This window comes from Theropithecus gelada, chromosome 10, assembly GCF_003255815.1.
Source record: "Theropithecus gelada isolate Dixy chromosome 10, Tgel_1.0, whole genome shotgun sequence".
Lineage (NCBI taxonomy): Eukaryota > Metazoa > Chordata > Mammalia > Primates > Cercopithecidae > Theropithecus > Theropithecus gelada.
In genome coordinates, this window is record NC_037678.1 from 77,293,097 (window position 1) to 77,311,809 (window position 18,713).

Here is an 18,713-nt window from a genome sequence, read left to right on the forward strand (position 1 = left end):
CATCAACACAGATTTTAAGTCTGATAAGAAACATTTTACAGCCTGTTCTCTCTCAAACCTGCTAGCTAAAAGCTTCATCTGCATGATAAAACTTTGGTCTCTACAACCTCTTGCAACCCAAACATTCCTTTCTGTTGATCCCAGGTCTTTAGACAAACTCAACCAATTGTCAACCAGAAAATGTTTAGATTTACCTGTAGCCTGGAGGCCCATGCTTTGAGTTATCCCACCTTTCTGAACTTTCTGGTTCTACAAATCACTGCACCCCACCTCATTTTCTTATTTAATTTGACCTTTTGACTTGAACTGAAAAAAAGGAAATTTTACCGCATCTTACACTATTATATACGGAGTTCACTTCTTAGTCTCCTGTCAATGTCTTGGCTTCACAGTCTCAAGATGTCTATTCACATAAAATACAATATAATCCTGTATCCTAAAATGGAAGACCATGATTGTGATGCATTTTAAGGCCAGTTGTACAAGAAGAGCAACATTGTATTTGGTTACTTTAAGATGCTTTGCAAGTATCCTCTTTTCCTTATCCAGGCAGAGTTTTTTTAAAACATTCTAACCTTTATAGATTAACCAAGAATTTTGAGAAATTTACTGTAAGAATAAAATTTGAGTTGAGGGGATGTAAATTTTTTACATTTGTCTTTGTTGATATTAAGCAAGTTAAACAAATTGTAAAGGAGATCTAATGGATCAATGAAGTATAAATTAGAATTTATAAGTTGTGTTCTGTTTTTCAGCTCGCTTTGCCCTGTCATTTTTGGTCATGAAGTAAGTATTTTACTTCGTCTTTACTCAAAAAGTACACAAAGTTAGCAAAAATAACATATAAAGACTTTCCAGAAAATAGCAAATTTCTATTGGCCAGTTACTTATATTTTAACATGAATCTTTATTTGTAAACTAATAATATGGGAGGCAAGCAAACTATAGCTCCTTTATTTTTATTTTTTTATTTTTTGAGACAGGGTTTCGCTTTGTGACCCAGGCTAGAGTGTGATGGCGCAGTCGTAGCTCACTGCAGCCTCGAGCTTTGGGGCTCAGGTCATCCTCCTGACCTCAGCCTCCTTAGTAGCTGGGACTACAGGCATCCTCCACCATGTGCAGCTACTTTTTTTGTATTTTTTGTAGAGATGGGGTTTTGCCATGTTGCCCAGGCTGGTCTCTTAAGTCCTGGCCTCAAATGATCCACCCAATTTAGCCTCCAAAGTACTGGGATTATAGGTGTCAGCCGTATAGCTCCTTTTAAGAAAAAACTTTTACCAACTAGAGTAAATATAAATGGACTTTTATTTTATTTATTTATTTATTTTGAGACGGAGTCTTGCTCTGTTGCCCAGGCTGGAGTGCAGTGGTGCGATCTCGGCTCACTGCAACCTCCATCTCCCAAGTTCAAACAGTTCTCCCACCTCAGCCTGCCAAGTAACTGAGACTACAGGCACGTGCCACCACACCCAGCTACTTTTGGTAAGACATGGGCTTTTAAAGTGACTAGACACTGCCAGTATTAAAGCAGAAAAAAAAATATTTCTCGTTTTTGTGGAATGGATTTATGCCTTGCAAGGTAGGTCTTAGTAATTTCTAAGATACCTCTCTGATTTTGTATGCTTTCAAGTTTTTACTTTTTAATCATTTACATGATAGAAGTTTGTTTTTAGACTTCCTTTTCTTAGAAAAAAATTAACATTCAATCAGGCTTTTAAAGCAATCCCCAAACAAATCAATGTTATAGAAGGAGGGGAGTACCTTCTTTACTAGTCATCTTTATGTTTTCCTTACTTTTGTTTTTTGTTCTTTTTTTCGCACTTGAGCTTGTTAAAGCAGGTTTGGCATTAGCACTCTTTGGAGGAAGCCAGAAATTTGCAGATGACAAAAACAGAATTCCAATTCGAGGAGACCCACACATCCTTGTTGTTGGAGATCCAGGCCTAGGAAAAAGTCAGATGCTACAGGTAGAAAATCAGTCATTTAGTGTTTGTTCTTTTGCTTGTAAAATGCATTAATAATTCACAAGTGAATTTTCTCAAAGCGTGTACTGTGTGTGTTCCAGAGGACATGGTTAGGTGGCATAAGTGAATTGGAGTTTGTGTGAGTAATATGTAACTTATATCTGACCATATTTTTGAATTGAGCCAGTCTCCTGTTACATAGGCTGTACAAACATCCTGGTCTGTTGAGACATCAACTATTAGGAAATATTAACCATTTCTCTAACCATTGTTTTGCTAGTCTTTGTCGTTGTTATGTGACCTCACCTATGAACAGAATAGTTCAAGGGAGTTAAAACAGGGTCACCTATTCTCCCTCGTACAAGTACATAAACACTGTATTGGGCTTTAAGAACAGTCTGCTAAGGCAACTTTTTTTTTTTTTTTTTTTGGAGACAGAGTCATACTCTGTTGCCCAGGCTGGAGTGCGGTGGTGTGATCTGGGCTCACTGCAACCTCCGCCTCCCACTTTCAAGCAATCCCTGTGCCACAGCCTCCTGAGTAGCTGGGATTATAGGTGTGCACCACCACGCCCAGCTAATTTTTGTATTTTCAGAAGAGACGGGGTTTTGCTGTGTTGGCCAGGCTGGTCTTGAGCTGGTCAAGTGATCCACCCACCTCAACCTCCCAAAGTGCTGGGATTATAGGTGTGAGCCACCACGCCCAGCCCAAAGCAAGGCAACTGCTGTGACCAGTCATTTGTAGATCCCCAAGAAGATTCTGCCTCTGCCAGTCAGAGCCTAGTGGTTTTCCTTTGCTGGGTTTTATGATGGCTCTAGAAGGTGCTGCTTATTGGTATGTTTGTAGTTTCCTTAAAGTGACTCCCAGTAAGCCAGCTGTAATGTGCTTTCTACTTTTATTTTTTTGAGACAAGGGCTCCCTCTTTTGCCCAGACTGAAGTGCAGTGGTGTAGTTTTGCTTACCGCAGCCTCCACCTTGGGCTTAGGCAATCCTTCCAACTCAGCCTCTCAAGTAGCTGGGACTACAGGCATGCGACACCATGCCTGGCTAATGCTTTTTTTGTAGAGATGGGGTTTTGCCATGTTGCCCAGGCTGGTCTCGAACTCCTGGGCTCAAGCAGATCCGCCTGCCTCAGCCTTCCAAAGTGCTGGGATTACAGATGTGAGCCACTGCGCTCAGCCAGTGTACTTTCTAAAAATGCCTGTGACCCCCTTCTTCACTCGATGTGGAAAATTGACCAGGGCTTCTCTGGCCCTTTTGTAAGTTGTAGTAGTGTGTCTCCTAAATCTTTGTCCAAGGATTGGGACCTGGCTGTACATCTTAATTACCTTTGGAGCTCTTTGAAAATACCATAGCCCACTACAAGCCAATTGAGTTCAGAATTTCCATGTTAGAGTCCTAGTGTCTATATGTGTACAACAGTCCACAAAGCCAGGCTTGCGAACTGCTTTGATCTTGTTATTACACTATAAACCCACTGTCCTTCATATCTGAGTTATCCTTTATTGCCTGTGGTTGAGTGTTAAACCAGTCATTTTAATTCCTACTATGACATTTCATCTATGTTTGGTTCCTTTTGGCCAGCTGGGGCTACTTTTTAAAAAATAAATTCTGCTCTGAGACCTCGCTACAATGTAGCCTGACAACAGAGGCTCAGGGTACCCCTTATAGGTGAAACAAAGCTCATAATGAACAAGAATCTGGGTGCAGTGGCTTACGCCTGTAATCCTAACACTTTGGGAGGCCGAGTCGGAAGGATTACTCGAGGCCTGGAGTTCAAGACCAGCCTGGGCAACAAAGTGAGACCCTATCTCTACAAAAAATAAAATAATTAGCTGGGCATGGTAGCGCACACCTGTAGTCCCTGCTCCTCCGGAGGCTGCAGCAGGAGGATTGCTTGAGCCTAGGAGTTGGAGAATGCCGGGAGCCATGGTTGTGCAACTGCACCCCAGCCTGGGCAATAGAGCAAGACCTTGTCTTAAAAAAAAAAGAGGGGGGAGTGGATCACAAGGTCAGGAGTTCGAGACCAGCCTGACCAACATGGTGAAATCCCGTCTCTACTAAAAACACAAAAACTAGCTGGGCGTGGTGGCGGGCGCCTGTAATCCCAGCTTCTCAGGAGGCTGAGGCAGGAGAATCACTTGAACCCGAGAGGTGGAGGTTGCAGTGAGCCCAGACTGTGCCACTGTACTCCAGCCTGGGAAACAGAGCAAGACTCCGTCTCAAAAAAAAAAAAAGAAAAGGAAAGAAAACAGTATATTTAGAATATGTCGGAAAAGATGCATGTGGGGATCTGAATTGTTACAACTTTTTTTTCTGTCTTTTGTGGTGGTGTACACGTGTGTGTGTGTAACTTTGGAATTCGTGAATTATAGGTGGGAGCCTGCTTTAACCCCTGGAGTGTCTTATCTGTACACATCTCATAATTTATACATATTGCTTGCAGTATATAAAACTTCCTTTTTTTGCTTTTTTTTTTTTTTTTCCAATGTTTCTTGGCAGATAGTTGTTCCAAAATATATGTAGTGGTATTGAAAGTGTTAATACCAAGAAGTTACACTGGCAGTTTTCCTTGTTTTTCAGACCTGGAATAATGCTTTTGGCTCCATTTAAAAATAGAATCTGTAATATTAGTGGAAATTAAACATTCTGAATAGCATAGAGTATGACATCTAAGCCACACTAAGCCAGGGTTTTTAAAAACGAGACTAACAGGCTGGGTGCAGTGGCTCATGCCTGTAATCCCAACACTTTGGGAGGCTGAGGCAGGAGGACCAAGCTGGACAATATAGTGAGATCCCGTCTCTAAAAACAATTTTAAAAAATTAGGTGTGATGGCATGTGCCTATAGTCCCAGCTACTCAGGAGGCTGAAGTGGGAGAATTACTTGAGCCTAGAAGTTTTAGACCAGCCTGGGCAACATAGTGAGACCTTGTTTCTACAAAAAATTAATTAGTCAGTCACGGTGGCATGCCCCTGTAGTCCCAGCTACTAGGGAAGTTGAGGCAGGACGATCACTTGAGCCCCGGAGTTCAAGGTTGCTGTGAGTTAGGATTGTGCCACTGCACTCCAGCCTGGACAACAGAGTAAGACCCTGTCTCAGAAATAATAAATAAATAAATAAATAAATAAATATAACAAAACAAAATAAAAATTAGGCTAACACCAACCGTTGTGAACCATTTACTGTGTATTTTTAATTGTGTTTTTTTCTGACTACCTAGTAAATCATCATACTCTGTGTGTTATAAGGTTTCTCAGAAAGACTATGTAAGTAACAAAAATAATGGTAATTACTATTTATTGAGCCAGCAGCATAAGATAACAGTGGGTGTTTGAGATGTGAATACTATCTCAGCTTTCTGCAACCTCTGCCTTCCAGGTTCAAGCCGTTCAAGCCTTATGTGCCAGGTACCAAATCAAGTGCCTTGCATACATGATTTCATTTATTGTTCAGGGCAATGCTGTGATAAAACATAAGGAAGCTGAGGCTCAGAGAGGTCTGAGAGCCACACAGCTGGTGCATGGTGGAGCCACGATTTAAACACATCTGCCTGACTGCAGAGAGCTATGCTTTTAACTCTTGTGCTGTTTACTTTTCTGGCCTGTTATAGCATGTTTGCTCAGAAGGTGAGCATGTATTAAGCCATTTTATTACCTGATGTTTAAAGAAGCATTGGAACCTTCAAAATTAAAATTGGTACTCATGTTTTTGCTTTTTGAACTAGAAAATGAAGGATAAATTAGAATTGTGTTGAGTATTTATATGACCACAGATTTCAGAATCTGACTGCCTGGGTTTGATTGAATCCTGACTTCCCACTTTCATAGCTGTGTAGTTCCTCATTCACTCTTTGTTGGCCTTGGTTTTGACATCAGTAAATCAGGATATAATAATACCTTCCTCTGATGGTGATGGTGCACCTTGTACAGTAAAGCTCTTAAAAGAATACCTAGCATGTACCTAACGTTTGTGAGCACCTGCTGTTAGCTATTACTTCCCTTTTACTTTGGATGATTCCCTTAAACTTTTTGTTTCCTTAGGCAGCATGCAATGTTGCTCCACGTGGTGTGTATGTTTGTGGTAACACCACGACCACCTCTGGTCTGACAGTAACTCTTTCAAAAGATAGTTCCTCTGGAGATTTTGCTTTGGAAGCTGGTGCCCTGGTACTTGGTGATCAAGGTGAGAAACCAAAGGGAATAACTAGTGATTCTGGTACTTCTTAAAAAGCCTTTTCCTTTTCAGTTAATTTCTTTACATTCTGTTTAAGAGACATTTAGATAGCACAGTCCTAACCAGTAAGTTGACACTGTCACAAATAATCATTGGAAATGCAGTATCATCATTTTTATACTACAGAATTGAAACTGTACTTAATGTCATTCATTTTCAGAATCTTATAGCAGATACAAGTATATGTAAAAATCAAATAAATATGTATAGTTCCCTACCCATCCCATTTCATACCACTTGTCACGTTTGTGATCTTTTTTTCTAAAGCCTGTTTTGAAGCTTTATAGTAAGCTCCCTGTAGGATGGGATTTGGATGTCTTGTTGACTGCCATGTTCCCATTACCTAGTACATAGGGGCATAGTAAATACTTGTTGAATGCATTACTATTATTTAGCTCTAAATAGTTTAAAAATCTTGGCACTGACAAAAAGGTGGATGTCATCCCTGGCTCACAGAGGACTTGCAGTAAGAGATTAGAGCTGTTAGCGGCCAGGCGCGGTGGCTTACGCCTGTAATCCCAGCACTTTGGGAGGCCGAGGCGGGCGGATCACGAGGTCAGGAGATTGAGACCATCCTGGCTAACACGGTGAAACCCCGTCTCTACTAAAAATACAAAAAAATTAGCCGGGCGTGGTGGCAGGCGCCTGTAGTCCCAGCTACTCGGGAGGTTGAGGCAGGAGAATGGCATGAACCCAGGAGGCGAAGCTTGCAGTGAGCCGAGATTGGGCTGCTGCACTCCAACCTGGGAGACAGAGCGAGACTCGTCTCAAAAAAAAAAAAGATTAAGAGCTGTTACTTTAGATGTTTTGTTCTTTTTATGAGACAGAGTCTCACTCTGTCACCCAGGCTGGAGTGCAATGGTGCAATCTCAGCTTTCTGCAACCTCTGCCTTCCAGGTTCAAGCCATTCTAGTGCCTCAGCCTCCTGAGTAGCTGGGATTACAGGTGTGCATGACCACATCCAGCTAATTTTTGTATTTTTAGTAGAGACGGGGTTTCACCATGTTGGCCAGGCTGGTCTTGAACTCCTGGCCTCAAGTGATCCACCCACCTCACCACCCAAAGTGCTGAGATTACAGGCTACAGGCATGAGCCACCGCACCTGGCCTACTTTAGAATGAATAGTTTTGCCGTATTGTAAACCAACTCATTGTTTTTTTTGAGGATTTGAGTGATAGGTAATAAGAAATCCAGGCATAGGGCCCAGCAAGAAGAAACCTCTACACTGGGCTTTGCCACGTAGGTTTCTCTTTGTGATGCCTTCACCTCACTGGAAAAACATGTTCCTGTCAGGCAGTGCCCAGATTCCAGTCAAGTTAAGGTTGTTCACTCCTGGTTTTCCAGTGACTTCCACTTTTCTGAACCCAGGACCTAGTAGCCACATTTGACACAGTTAATCACTCCCTCCTACTTGAGACCCTTAACTCTCGTTGGTTTCCAGGCCACTTTACTTCATTCTTTACTTCTTTCACAGTCTTTACTGGTTCTTCATCTCCACACCCTCTTACTTGTTAACTTAGGTGTAGTTCTTGGACCTTTTGTCTTCTAGATCTGCATTTACCTTCTTGGTGATCTTGTATTGTTTCATTGGCTTTACCTACCTATCTGTGAAAAATTCTAAATTTATAATCTCTTTTCCCTTAAATATCAGGCACATACTTCTTATTGTCTACACAGTATCTCCACAGATTTCTCAAACTTAACATGTCTAAAATTAAAATCCTGATTTCGCCTTTCAAATCTATTTTCACAGTCTTCCTCATCTCAGTAAATGACAACTCTCTCATTCTAATTGCTCAAATCAGAGAACATGGAGCCATCCTTGACTTTTTCTCATACCCCATATTAATCTGTCCCTGGTCCATGGCACCATCATGTCTCACGTAGATTATTACTGTAATCTCCTAATTGGCATACCTGCAACCACCCTTACCCCTTCCTGTTATTTTTAATACAGTAATCTCATTAAAAATTAGATTATGTTACTCTTTTGCTCACAACCCTCCAGTAACTGCTCATCTCGCTCAGAGTGAAAGCCAAAGTCTTGAGAGTGGTCCAGGGCCATTCATGTTCTGGCGTTTCACCTCTTTTGCCTCCTTATCTGCTGCTTCCCATGTTTCGTCTTCTCTAGCTCCACTGGCGGCTCTACCTTGGACACCACCAGCACACCAGGCAGGTCACATTTCCTCATAAGGGCCTTTGTACTTGCTGTTCCGTTTGCCTGGAATGTTCTTACCCCAGATAGAGCTGCAAAGGCTTGTTTTCTTTCCCCCTTCATGTTTTGCTCAACTGTCCTGATCCCAGTGAGGCCTTCCCTAAATACTGTATTTTAACTTATAACCTCTCCTGCCCTGCTGCCACCTTAGCAGACCTTATTTTCCTTACCCTAATCTACTTTTTCCTTCCATAGCACTTTTTACCTTCTATATTATTTACTTTTTAATTGCCTACCCCCTGTATTGACTGAGTAGAACGTAAGCTTCACAGGAGCAGGGAATTTTGTCTTTTCACTGCCATACCCGGCATGTCTAGAACATAGTACTTTTATATAGAAGGCATTCAGTTTATTGAATTTATACGTTTATTGCATTTATATCCAGTAAATATTTGCTGAATAAATAAATACCAAAAACATGTATCTGGTTATTATATAGCTCATCAGAAGTGAGAATATCTTTGCTAAGTACCAGGTAAAATATGGTAATAAAAAGATGATACTCATGAAACCATGCAACTTTTCATTAACTAGAAGTAGAAGGTGATTTGGAGGTTTTTTTAAAAAATTTTAATGCCAGTACTTTGGGAGGCCAAGGCGGGCGGAGCACTTGAGACCATGAGTTTGAGACCAGCCTGGCCAACATGGCAAAATCCCATCTCTACTAAAAATACAAAAATTAGCTGGGTGAAGTGGTACATGCCTATAATCCCTGCTGCTCAGGTAGCTGAGGCACAAGAATCGCTTGAACCAAGGACATGGAGGTTGCAGTGAGACATGATGGTGCCACTGTACTCCAGCCTTGGTAACAGAACGAAACTCTGTCTCTCAAAAGAAAAAAAAAAGTTCAAAGTTTATGTTTTATGCTTTAAAACAAGGGGTCAGTAAACTTTGGTCTATAGGTCAAACCAGCCAGCAGCCTGTTTTAGTATAGTCCACAAGCTAAAACTGGCTTTTATATTTTTAAAAGATTGTAAAGTACAAACAAACAAACAGAAAAGCCCAAGAATATGTAAGATTGTGCATGGCCTGTGAAACTTAAAATATGTACTTCTGCATCTTTGCAGAAAAGGCTTGCCAGCTCCTGCTTTCCACTTTGAACAGTGACAGCCAGAGTAGGGAGTAGCTTGACTTTGTTCCTACCCCATCCCCATCTCTGAGGAACTGTATTAGCAATCTTGATAATTTCCAGTAATACCATGAATCCAGAGAGGTATAGGCAGACAGAGCAATAGACAGCCCAGGGAAAGGTGGAGATAAAGCCTATGAGTATACCACTGCTAGGATCTTAGCACAGGCAGGGAAGGCTCACTATGTCCCAGAGCTCCACATTGAACAGCAGGAACAGGCTAATGCACTGGGATCCCCTGCCATGAATATGGGACACATTCCCAACAGAGGGGGGTAAACCCTCAGAAGAGAGATCAGCAAGAAAAGTTGCACAAAGTTCAACAAAGCCCCCCCTTGCTTCCCCCTCCTAAATCATTTAGGTTACCGAAAAGTGCAAACTGTAGCTGGAAAGGAAAAAATGGGATGAAATTACATTGGGAAAAGAGTATTGACAAGAATTCATGTATACTGTGTTGGAAAAAATAGGTTTGGACAGAGCAGCCATTGTTATACATGAGCAAGATAAAGAGACAGCATAGCAGCTATGAAGAAATAACGTAGGAAGAAAGAAAGACATTTAATATGCCCAATAAAAGACCTCACTCTAGACAAAATTATAATCTAAGGAACAAATGAAAATTTCCCGTGTTTCATGTTTGATAAGAACATAAATTTAATGAAATAGCTCAAAACAAAAAGATAAGGATGTGAGAGACAAATTGATGACTAACAATGTTATTAAACTAATATGTAAAATTGACACTGCTGAATGAGAAATTATAAAGAGGAGAGGCTTGAGATAATCACAGTGAATGCAAAAGAACAAAGCTTAATGCAATTAGAGGGGAAGTAACAGAGAGAACAAAGGAAATTCAACATAATTGGTTCTGTGAAGTAGAAAACCCAAACATGAAACCAGAAATGGATTCAAGGATAGAATAAAATCTGTTGAAATAAACTAAAGGCACTGAATGTACCAAGAATGTCATGTCTATTACACAAGTTATTGGGGACTCTCTAACATTATCTTGTATTATTTGTCTTCCCTGCTCCCCATACCAGTTAGGTTAGCAGCTGGGGGTCAAAAAGACTAATCAGCAGTTATTTTCCATATACTCCTCTGTGCTAGCAAGGCTTACTTGGGTGTAGAGTAGATACGGAGGGGTTTAACCACAGCAAAGCCCTTCAGATGTGACCCCCAGATACTAACCTAACTGGTATGGGGAGAAAGGAAGACAAATATTACAAGGTAATGTTAGAGAATCTCCAATAACTTAATGCAATAGACATGACATTCCTGGTACATACAGTGCCTTTAGTTAGTAGTGGTGCATTGTATTATGTTTAAAGAGGTTAGGTGATTTCCCTAGAAGTGCATAGAAGTGTATAGACAATACCTGGTATAGGTTTTGAAATATACTTATTAAACATAATAAACTTATTATATGTGTTTTGAAGTATACTTAATAAAGTGTGTGTGTGTGTGTGTAAAATCTCACCCGTTTGAATTTAAGTACTTAAACGTTTTGAGGGTTACTCTTACCTCCTCTTCATTTTTGTAATCCTCACAACACAGTGCCTTGCGTATGAAAAATGCTAAAGGAATAACTATTACAGAAAACTTAGTTAAATAAGACAAATGTGTTACTTGTGGTGAAACAAACAGTAATTCTCCATTGTATGACATTTTATAATTTTAACTGCTGAAACCAATGGCAATAATTATTGTCAAACAATTTCTATCCTATAAAATTTGGAACTCAACCAAAGAAAAAATGTTTTTGTCTGCATTATTCTACTTTGATTGTAGGTATTTGTGGAATCGATGAATTTGATAAGATGGGGAATCAACATCAAGCCTTGTTGGAAGCCATGGAGCAGCAAAGTATTAGTCTGGCTAAGGCTGGTGTGGTTTGTAGCCTTCCTGCAAGAACTTCCATTATTGCTGCTGCAAATCCAGTTGGAGGACATTACAATAAAGCCAAAACAGTTTCTGAGAATTTAAAGTAAGTCTCTTCAAATATTTAGACCTTTAATATATTGAATCACTCTAATTCAATAAGAAAAAGAAATAGTTCACAGAACTATATGGGAAATACATGGATAGTTCACAGTAGTTACAGATGTCCAATAAATGCACAAAAATGTGCTTAAACACTGCAAAGTAAAACAATGAAGTACCAGTGAGATCCACCAGATTGGCAAACATTTTTTTTTTTTTTTTTTTTTTTTTTTTGAGACGGAGTCTCGCTCTGCCGTTCAGGCTGGAGTGCAGTGGCCGGATCTCAGCTCACTGCAAGCTCCGCCTCCCGGGTTGACGCCATTCTCCTGCCTCAGCCTCCCGAGTAGCTGGGACTATAGGCGCCCGCCACCACGCCCGGCTAGTTTTTTGTATTTTTTAGTAGAGATGGGGTTTCACCGTGTTAGTCAGGATGGTCTCGATCTCCTGACCTCGTGATCCGCCCGTCTCGGCCTCCCAAAGTGCTGGGATTACAGGCTTGAGCCACCGCGCCCGGCCGGCAAACATTTTAAATATTAATCATTATTGGCAAAGTAGTGTGGAAATGGTTTCTCTATGGCTGGGCGAGTGGCTCACGCCTGTAATCCTAGCACTTTGGGAGGCTGGAAAACAATGAAGTACCAGTGAGATCCACCAGATTGGCAAACATTTTAAATATTAATCATTATTGGCAAAGTAGTGTGGAAATGGTTTCTCACTGGCTGGGCGGGTGACTCACGCCTGTAATTCCAGCACTTTGGGAGGCTGAGGCGGTTGGATCACCTGAAGTCAGAAGTTTGGGACCAGCCTGGCCAACATGGCAAAAACCCGTCTCTAGTAAAAATACAAAAATTAGCCAGTCGTGATAGCAGCCGCCTGTAATCTCAGCTACTTCGGAGGCTGAGGCAGAATTGCTTGAACCCGGGAGGTGGAGGTTGCAGTGAGCTGAGATTGTGCTACCACACTCCAGCCTGGGTGACAAGAGTGAGACTCCATGTCAAAGAAAAAAAAAGAAATTGTTTCTCACATACACAATTTATTATTTTGAAGGACCCTTTGGTATGTTAATCACAATTCTAAATGCACATTCTGTTTGTTATAGCCACTCTACTTTTAGGACTACTGTTCACAGAAATAGTCATACAAGTGCACAATGATAGGTTTATAGCATGGTATTGCAGCATTATTGCTGCCAAAAATTGGAAACACCTTAAAACTATAGTAAGACTGTAGTGATTATGAGAACAAAAATGGCTTTGTATGTACTAATGGGGGAACATGTCTGTGCTGTACTATTAAGTGAGAAGAGCACATTAACATACTTAAATATGTGATGTGATCCCACTTTTTTCAAAAACAATGTTTATATCTGTGTTTTCTCTTCTAATTCATTCTGTACCCCTTGGACAAAATGTGTGGAAAAGGAAAAATAAGTGATACAAAAGTGAGAAAAAGACAAAAGAGTGCCTCCTAAAAAATTAGAGCCTTAAGCCTAGTGGGAGTGGAGTTAATTTCCTGTTGTTTAATAATATATCAATATAGAAACAGTGTTTGATACATAGTGAAATACACAATTTGTACTTGGAGATTTAGGGTATTTACCACCACCACCAAAAAAGTCGACCTACTAGTAGTTTTTCTTTAGTAAAATGACAAAGTGCTATATTAGAAAAATCAGATCTATTGAACAAAAATCCAGGGGACTTAGATTTTGTTTTTTAATGGTATCATGAACAAAATACTGAACTAGCTAACCTCTGATATGTCATGTAGCAGTATTGCTAATTAGTGATAATAGGACATAAAGAAGAATTCAGTGGGTTTGGTGGTGTGAGAAAGGGCCATGTCCTCAATCTACCCAGGGTAGATACATGTAATTCTTGTGCCCATGTTGCAGTGGGTGGATACATCAAATCCAGGAAGCTATTTGCTTATTTCTTTAACCTAAATCTTGGTTTTTCAAGTTCTGCATGGAACTTGAGTAGTAAACAAGTGAGTAAACAATTTTCTTGTTTTTCCTTTTGATTCCAATCATTGTTTCTTCTTTCTTTCATGCTTCGTAGAATGGGGAGTGCACTACTATCCAGATTTGATTTGGTCTTTATCCTGTTAGATACTCCAAATGAGCATCATGATCACTTACTCTCTGAACATGTGATTGCAATAAGAGCTGGAAAGCAGAGAACCATTAGCAGTGTCACAGTAGCTCGTACGAATAGTCAAGATTCAAATACTTCGGTACTTGAAGTAGTTTCTGAGAAACCATTATTAGAAAGACTAAAGGTATAAATGTTTCTTCTCCTTATTCAGTTTGGTTCTGTTTGAAAGTCAAAGTTCAGTGTGTGGCTTATTGTAGAGCAGGATATAAACTTTTTTAATCAGAACTTTTTGATATTTCAATACTAGAGTTTATGTAAACTTCATTTGAAATAATCTAAGTCAGCCTGGCGCGGTGGCTCATACCTGTAATCCCAGCACTGTGGGAGGCCGAGGCAGGCAGATCACGAGGTCAAGAGATCAAGACCGTCCTGGCCAACATGATGAAACCCTGTCTCTACTAAAAACACAAAAATCAGCTGGGTGTAGTGGTGTGTGCCTGTAATCCCAGCTACTCAGGAGGCTGAGGCAGGAGAATTGCTTGAACCTGGTAGGCAGAGGTTGCAGTGAGCTGAGATCACACCACTGTACTCCAGCCTCAGTGACAGAGAGAGACTCCGTCTCAAAAAAAAAAAAAAAAAAAAAAGGAATCTAAGTCAGATAAAGTGTTTGGTTGATTTGGAGAGTCTTTTAGAATTGTGTATTTGTCTAAACAAGTTACTTATGTATTTTGAGACATAGTCTTACTCTGTCGCCCAGGCTGGAGTGCAGTGGTGTGATCTCGGCTCACTGCAACATCCATCTCCCAGGTTCAAGAGATTCTCCTGCCTCAGTCTCCCAAGTAGCTGGGACTGCAGGCACGTGCCACTATACCTGGCTAATTTTTGTATTTTTAGTAGAGATGGGGTTTTGCTGTGTTGGCCAGGCTGGTCTTGAACTCCTGACCTCAGGTGATGTGTCTTCCTTGGCCTCCCAAAGTGCAGGGACTACAGGCGTGAGCCACTGCACCTGGCCTAAACAAGTTATTTTAGCAGAAAGATTTTATTTGCCACTTATCTTTGTTATCTTGGGCCTTTTAATCATGCTTCAGGTGGTTCCTGGAGAAACAATAGATCCCATTCCCCACCAGCTATTGAGAAAGTACATTGGCTATGCTCGACAGTATGTGTACCCAAGGCTATCCAAAGAAGCTGCTCAAGTTCTTCAAGATTTTTACCTTGAGCTCCGGAAACAGAGCCAGAGGTTAAATAGCTCACCAATCACTACCAGGCAGCTGGAATCTTTGATTCGTCTGACAGAGGTTTGTTTCTTTTTATGGTCATGCTTTTTTGGCTTAAAGGGGAAGGGTGTGCCTTGACTTCTCTTTTGAAGTATTGTCTGCATAACTGACTCCGTTTTTCTTTCTATTGAGAGACGTTAGAAATGGATGGATGAAAGTTTTAAAAAAGGTTTTGTCATGTCTGTAACATATCAAAGTATAGCTACTTCTTTCTAGTCATACAATCAATTACTTAGCATGCAACTTTTGTTTTTCTTTGACTGACTCTTAGGAGACTCCTGGAATGTCTGAAAAGTGGTTAGGTTAACTAGGATTCTGAGATCCCAAGTTGAGTATATGGGAACACGGAATGTGTCAGGTATCTTGAGTATTTTATTTTATTACATGACAGGTTCACAAGGATAGTGCCTGTGTTTTTAACAGTAGTAATATCTATTCACAGTTGTGAAATACTAAGAGAACTCCAGCAGTTAAGATTAGCTAGTTTAAAGTTTGGACTTTTAGCTCCTAAAATCTGATTAACTCCTCTTTGTTGTTTTACCATATTGGTTAGGCATGATTTCCTAAAAGTAAAAGGCAAGGGAAAACCAAGTGTATTTTATCATCCAATCTCCTGAAATGAATACTGAGAAAGATACATTAATAAGTAAAAACGAGTTTTATCCTTATTTTAAGTGAGTTGTAATTTCATAGTCAAGGTTTCAGATTTTATTTTATTTTTTTTGCCCTGAGTCAGGGTCTCCCTCTGTCACCTAGGCTGGAGTGCAGTGGCATGATCAAGGCTAATTGCAGCCTCTCCTCCCAGACTCAAGCGATCCTCCCACCTCAGCCTCCCAAGTAGCTGGGACTACAGGCATACACCACCGCACCCAGCTAATTTTAAAATTTTTTTGTAGAGACAGGTCCTCACTTTGTTGCCCAGGCTGGTCTCGAGCTCCTGGGCTCAAGTGATCTTTCCACCTTGGCCTCCCAAAGTGCTGGGATTATAGGCGTGAGCCACCACCGCCAGCCCAGAGAGTTATTTTCATATTTTGACTTCTGATGTTATGACCTTCCTCACCTAAAGGTCAGTTTTTGTGTAAAATTAGTAAATGAAGTAAAGCTTAGACATACTATGGTAAATATATTCATCTTTTGTCATCTGAAAATGGTGTTTTCTTTTAAAGGCACGAGCAAGGTTGGAATTGAGAGAGGAAGCAACGAAAGAAGATGCTGAGGATATAGTGGAAATTATGAAATATAGGTAAGATAAAAATATCAAATAGTTTTAAATGAAATACCAGTTATCTTCCCATCTCAAATTAGGCAATAGGCCAAGGCTGCTTTTATTTAGCCCATTGGGTCACTTATTTTCCTCCTGAACAGAGTATCGTTTCTTAGTTTAAAATATTTCTCACTGTGTAAATAATCTTTAAAATTTTTTTGAATGAGTAATACATTTACATAGTGCTATAATCAGTTCCAAAACCTATTGGAGAAGAGCTAGCTCCTGTGCTATTTACCACCTACTCGCCCTTCACCCAGAAACCCACTGCTTTTCCATAAATAGTCTACCGATTACACTCTTCTGTATCAGTTTTGAATTTTAACAATATATTCAGAGATCTTTTCTTATTAGAGATTCTTTTTTTATAGCTACAGAGTATTCTATAGTGTAGATATACTATATAGTATATTTGATCAGTTCCCTATTGACACATAGATATTTTCCATTCTTGTGCTTTTAAATAATGCTACAGTGAGTAATGTTCTATGTAAGATACTATATATGTGGGTAAGTTGTACACCTACATGATAAATTCTCAGAAGTGATATTTCTGGGTTCAACAGTAAATACTATAGGTTTTTGATAAATATTGGTAAATTGTATCCTTTGCATTTTACATCATTTAGTAGATAATGATTCCTAGAAGGTAGAAAAGAAAAATTAATTGAGCATATATGTTTACCTTAGACATAGACTTTTAAAAATCAGAAATACTATTTTAGGTAGGTTTTTTATTCCAGCTAAAAAAATTTTTAATAGGTCCATACTTTCATAAGCTTCAAAATTCCAAAGTTCAAAAAGTATAGGTCGGACACAGTGGCTCACACCTGTAATCCCAGCACTTTGGGAGGCTGAGGCAGGTGGATCACCTGAGGTCAGGAGTTCGAGAACAGCCTGGGCAACATGGTGAAACCCCGTCTCTACTAAAAATACAAAAAATTAGCCAGGCATGGTGGTGAGCGCCTGTAATCCCAATTACTTGGGAGGCTGAGGCAGGAGAATTGCTTGAACCTGGGAGGCGGAGGTTGCAGTGAGCTGAGATTGTGCCACTGTACTCGAGCCTAGGTGACTGAGCAAAAAAAAAAAAGTATATAGTGGAAAAAGTTTCCTCCTACTCTGCTTATTTAATAGCTATCCCGTTCTTCCTGCTAGCCAGTGGCAATTATTAGCAGTTTTTTGTGTGACTATGTATCTATATATTCTTTTTTCCTCTTTGTAGACAAATGGTAACTATAACAACATACCATATACATACTATACCTTGTTCTTTTCATTTAAAATGCATTTTTAATATCCTCTCATAGCAATGAAAATACATATCTGTTAGGAATCTACTTTTCCAAGACCAAAAAATATATTGAAGATGAAATTATTTATCTTACTTTGTTAAGTAATTTCTGATTCTTCTAAGGTAGATGAATTCTTTTGTCCTAGTAGCTGCTGATTCTGGGGCTTGCGTCATGTCAGAACCAGGTGGTTTTGCCCAGCTATTCCCCTTTGGCTGTGAACAAAAGTGCAGCATAGCTGGAAGAGCAAGGGCTCTGGAGTCCAACCTGGAGCTGCCATGGCAAGTTACACACTGCTTCTCAGTTTCCTCTGCTGTAAAACACACCACAAAGGATTGTGCTCTGAGGTGTCATGCAGTGATGCTCTATAAAGTGATAAATAGGGTTCTGATACATTAGAGGACACTCAATAAACACTGTTTACTATCAATAGCGCAAGTCTTTTTTTTTTTTTTTTGAAACAGAGTCTGGCTCTGTGGCCCAGGCTGGAGTGCATGTTGGCTCACTGCAACCTGCGCCTCCTGGGTTCAAGTGATTCTCCTACCTGAGCCTCCCAAGTATCTGGGACTACAGGTGCATGCCACCACACCTGGCGGATTTTTGTATTTTTAGTAGAGACGGGGTTACACCATGTTGACCAGGATGGTCTCCATCTCCTGGCCTTAAGTGATCTGCCTGCCTCGTCCTCCCAAAGTGCAGGGATTACAGGTGTGAGCCACCACACCTGACCTGATAGTGCAAGTTTTGTTGATATTCAGATGAGGCTGAGCAGATCCCCTTTTCTCTGAGTTATACCATAAACTGAAGGCCTCAAAAACTGGCAGATCTCATCCTAGATAAGAAGTTTCTAAAATTACCCTTTTCAAAGAATTTTTATGTTCTAGTCCTCAATGCCCTCCATCTAAATTGTGCAGTATGTCTTAGCTGCAGATCCTTTTCTTCTTGTCTTTTCCTCATAGGGAGACACTTTACCTAGTTGTCTCTTTGACCCCAGCCTGGTACTGGCCCATCCCTGGAGGCTGCTGTCTTCTCTCTGCTGCCTCTGGAAGTATGCATATGGGTAGAAGGGCACCCATGTCACCTCCTGAAGGTGCAATCATCTGTAGCTTGTTTCCTGCCCTTATAGGAAGTCCATGGAAGAAGAGGAACCTTTCTCCTTAATTCAGTCTCAGTTTGTAAGCAGCAGTGAGGTTCTACTGGCTGTCTTTGAAAGCTTTAAAGATTCTAGAATTGACAGCTCTTAATTTTTTATTGGTGGC

At 40.3% G+C, this 18,713-nt stretch overlaps 1 protein-coding gene across 2 annotated transcripts in view; it reads left to right on the forward strand.

Moving 5' to 3' along the window:
• Positions 1–18,713, forward strand: part of MCM8 (minichromosome maintenance 8 homologous recombination repair factor) — a 44,499-nt gene that overhangs the window by 20,318 nt on the left and 5,468 nt on the right. The window contains exons 11-17 of one of the 2 annotated variants that reach the window (XM_025399415.1): positions 756–786; positions 1,827–1,967; positions 6,009–6,150; positions 11,337–11,532; positions 13,589–13,808; positions 14,713–14,922; positions 16,068–16,144. In XM_025399415.1, the coding sequence (XP_025255200.1) occupies positions 756–786; positions 1,827–1,967; positions 6,009–6,150; positions 11,337–11,532; positions 13,589–13,808; positions 14,713–14,922; positions 16,068–16,144 (1,017 nt within the window). The remainder of the gene's footprint in view (positions 1–755; positions 787–1,826; positions 1,968–6,008; positions 6,151–11,336; positions 11,533–13,588; positions 13,809–14,712; positions 14,923–16,067; positions 16,145–18,713) is intronic. The other variant, XM_025399416.1, reaches the window with a different exon arrangement.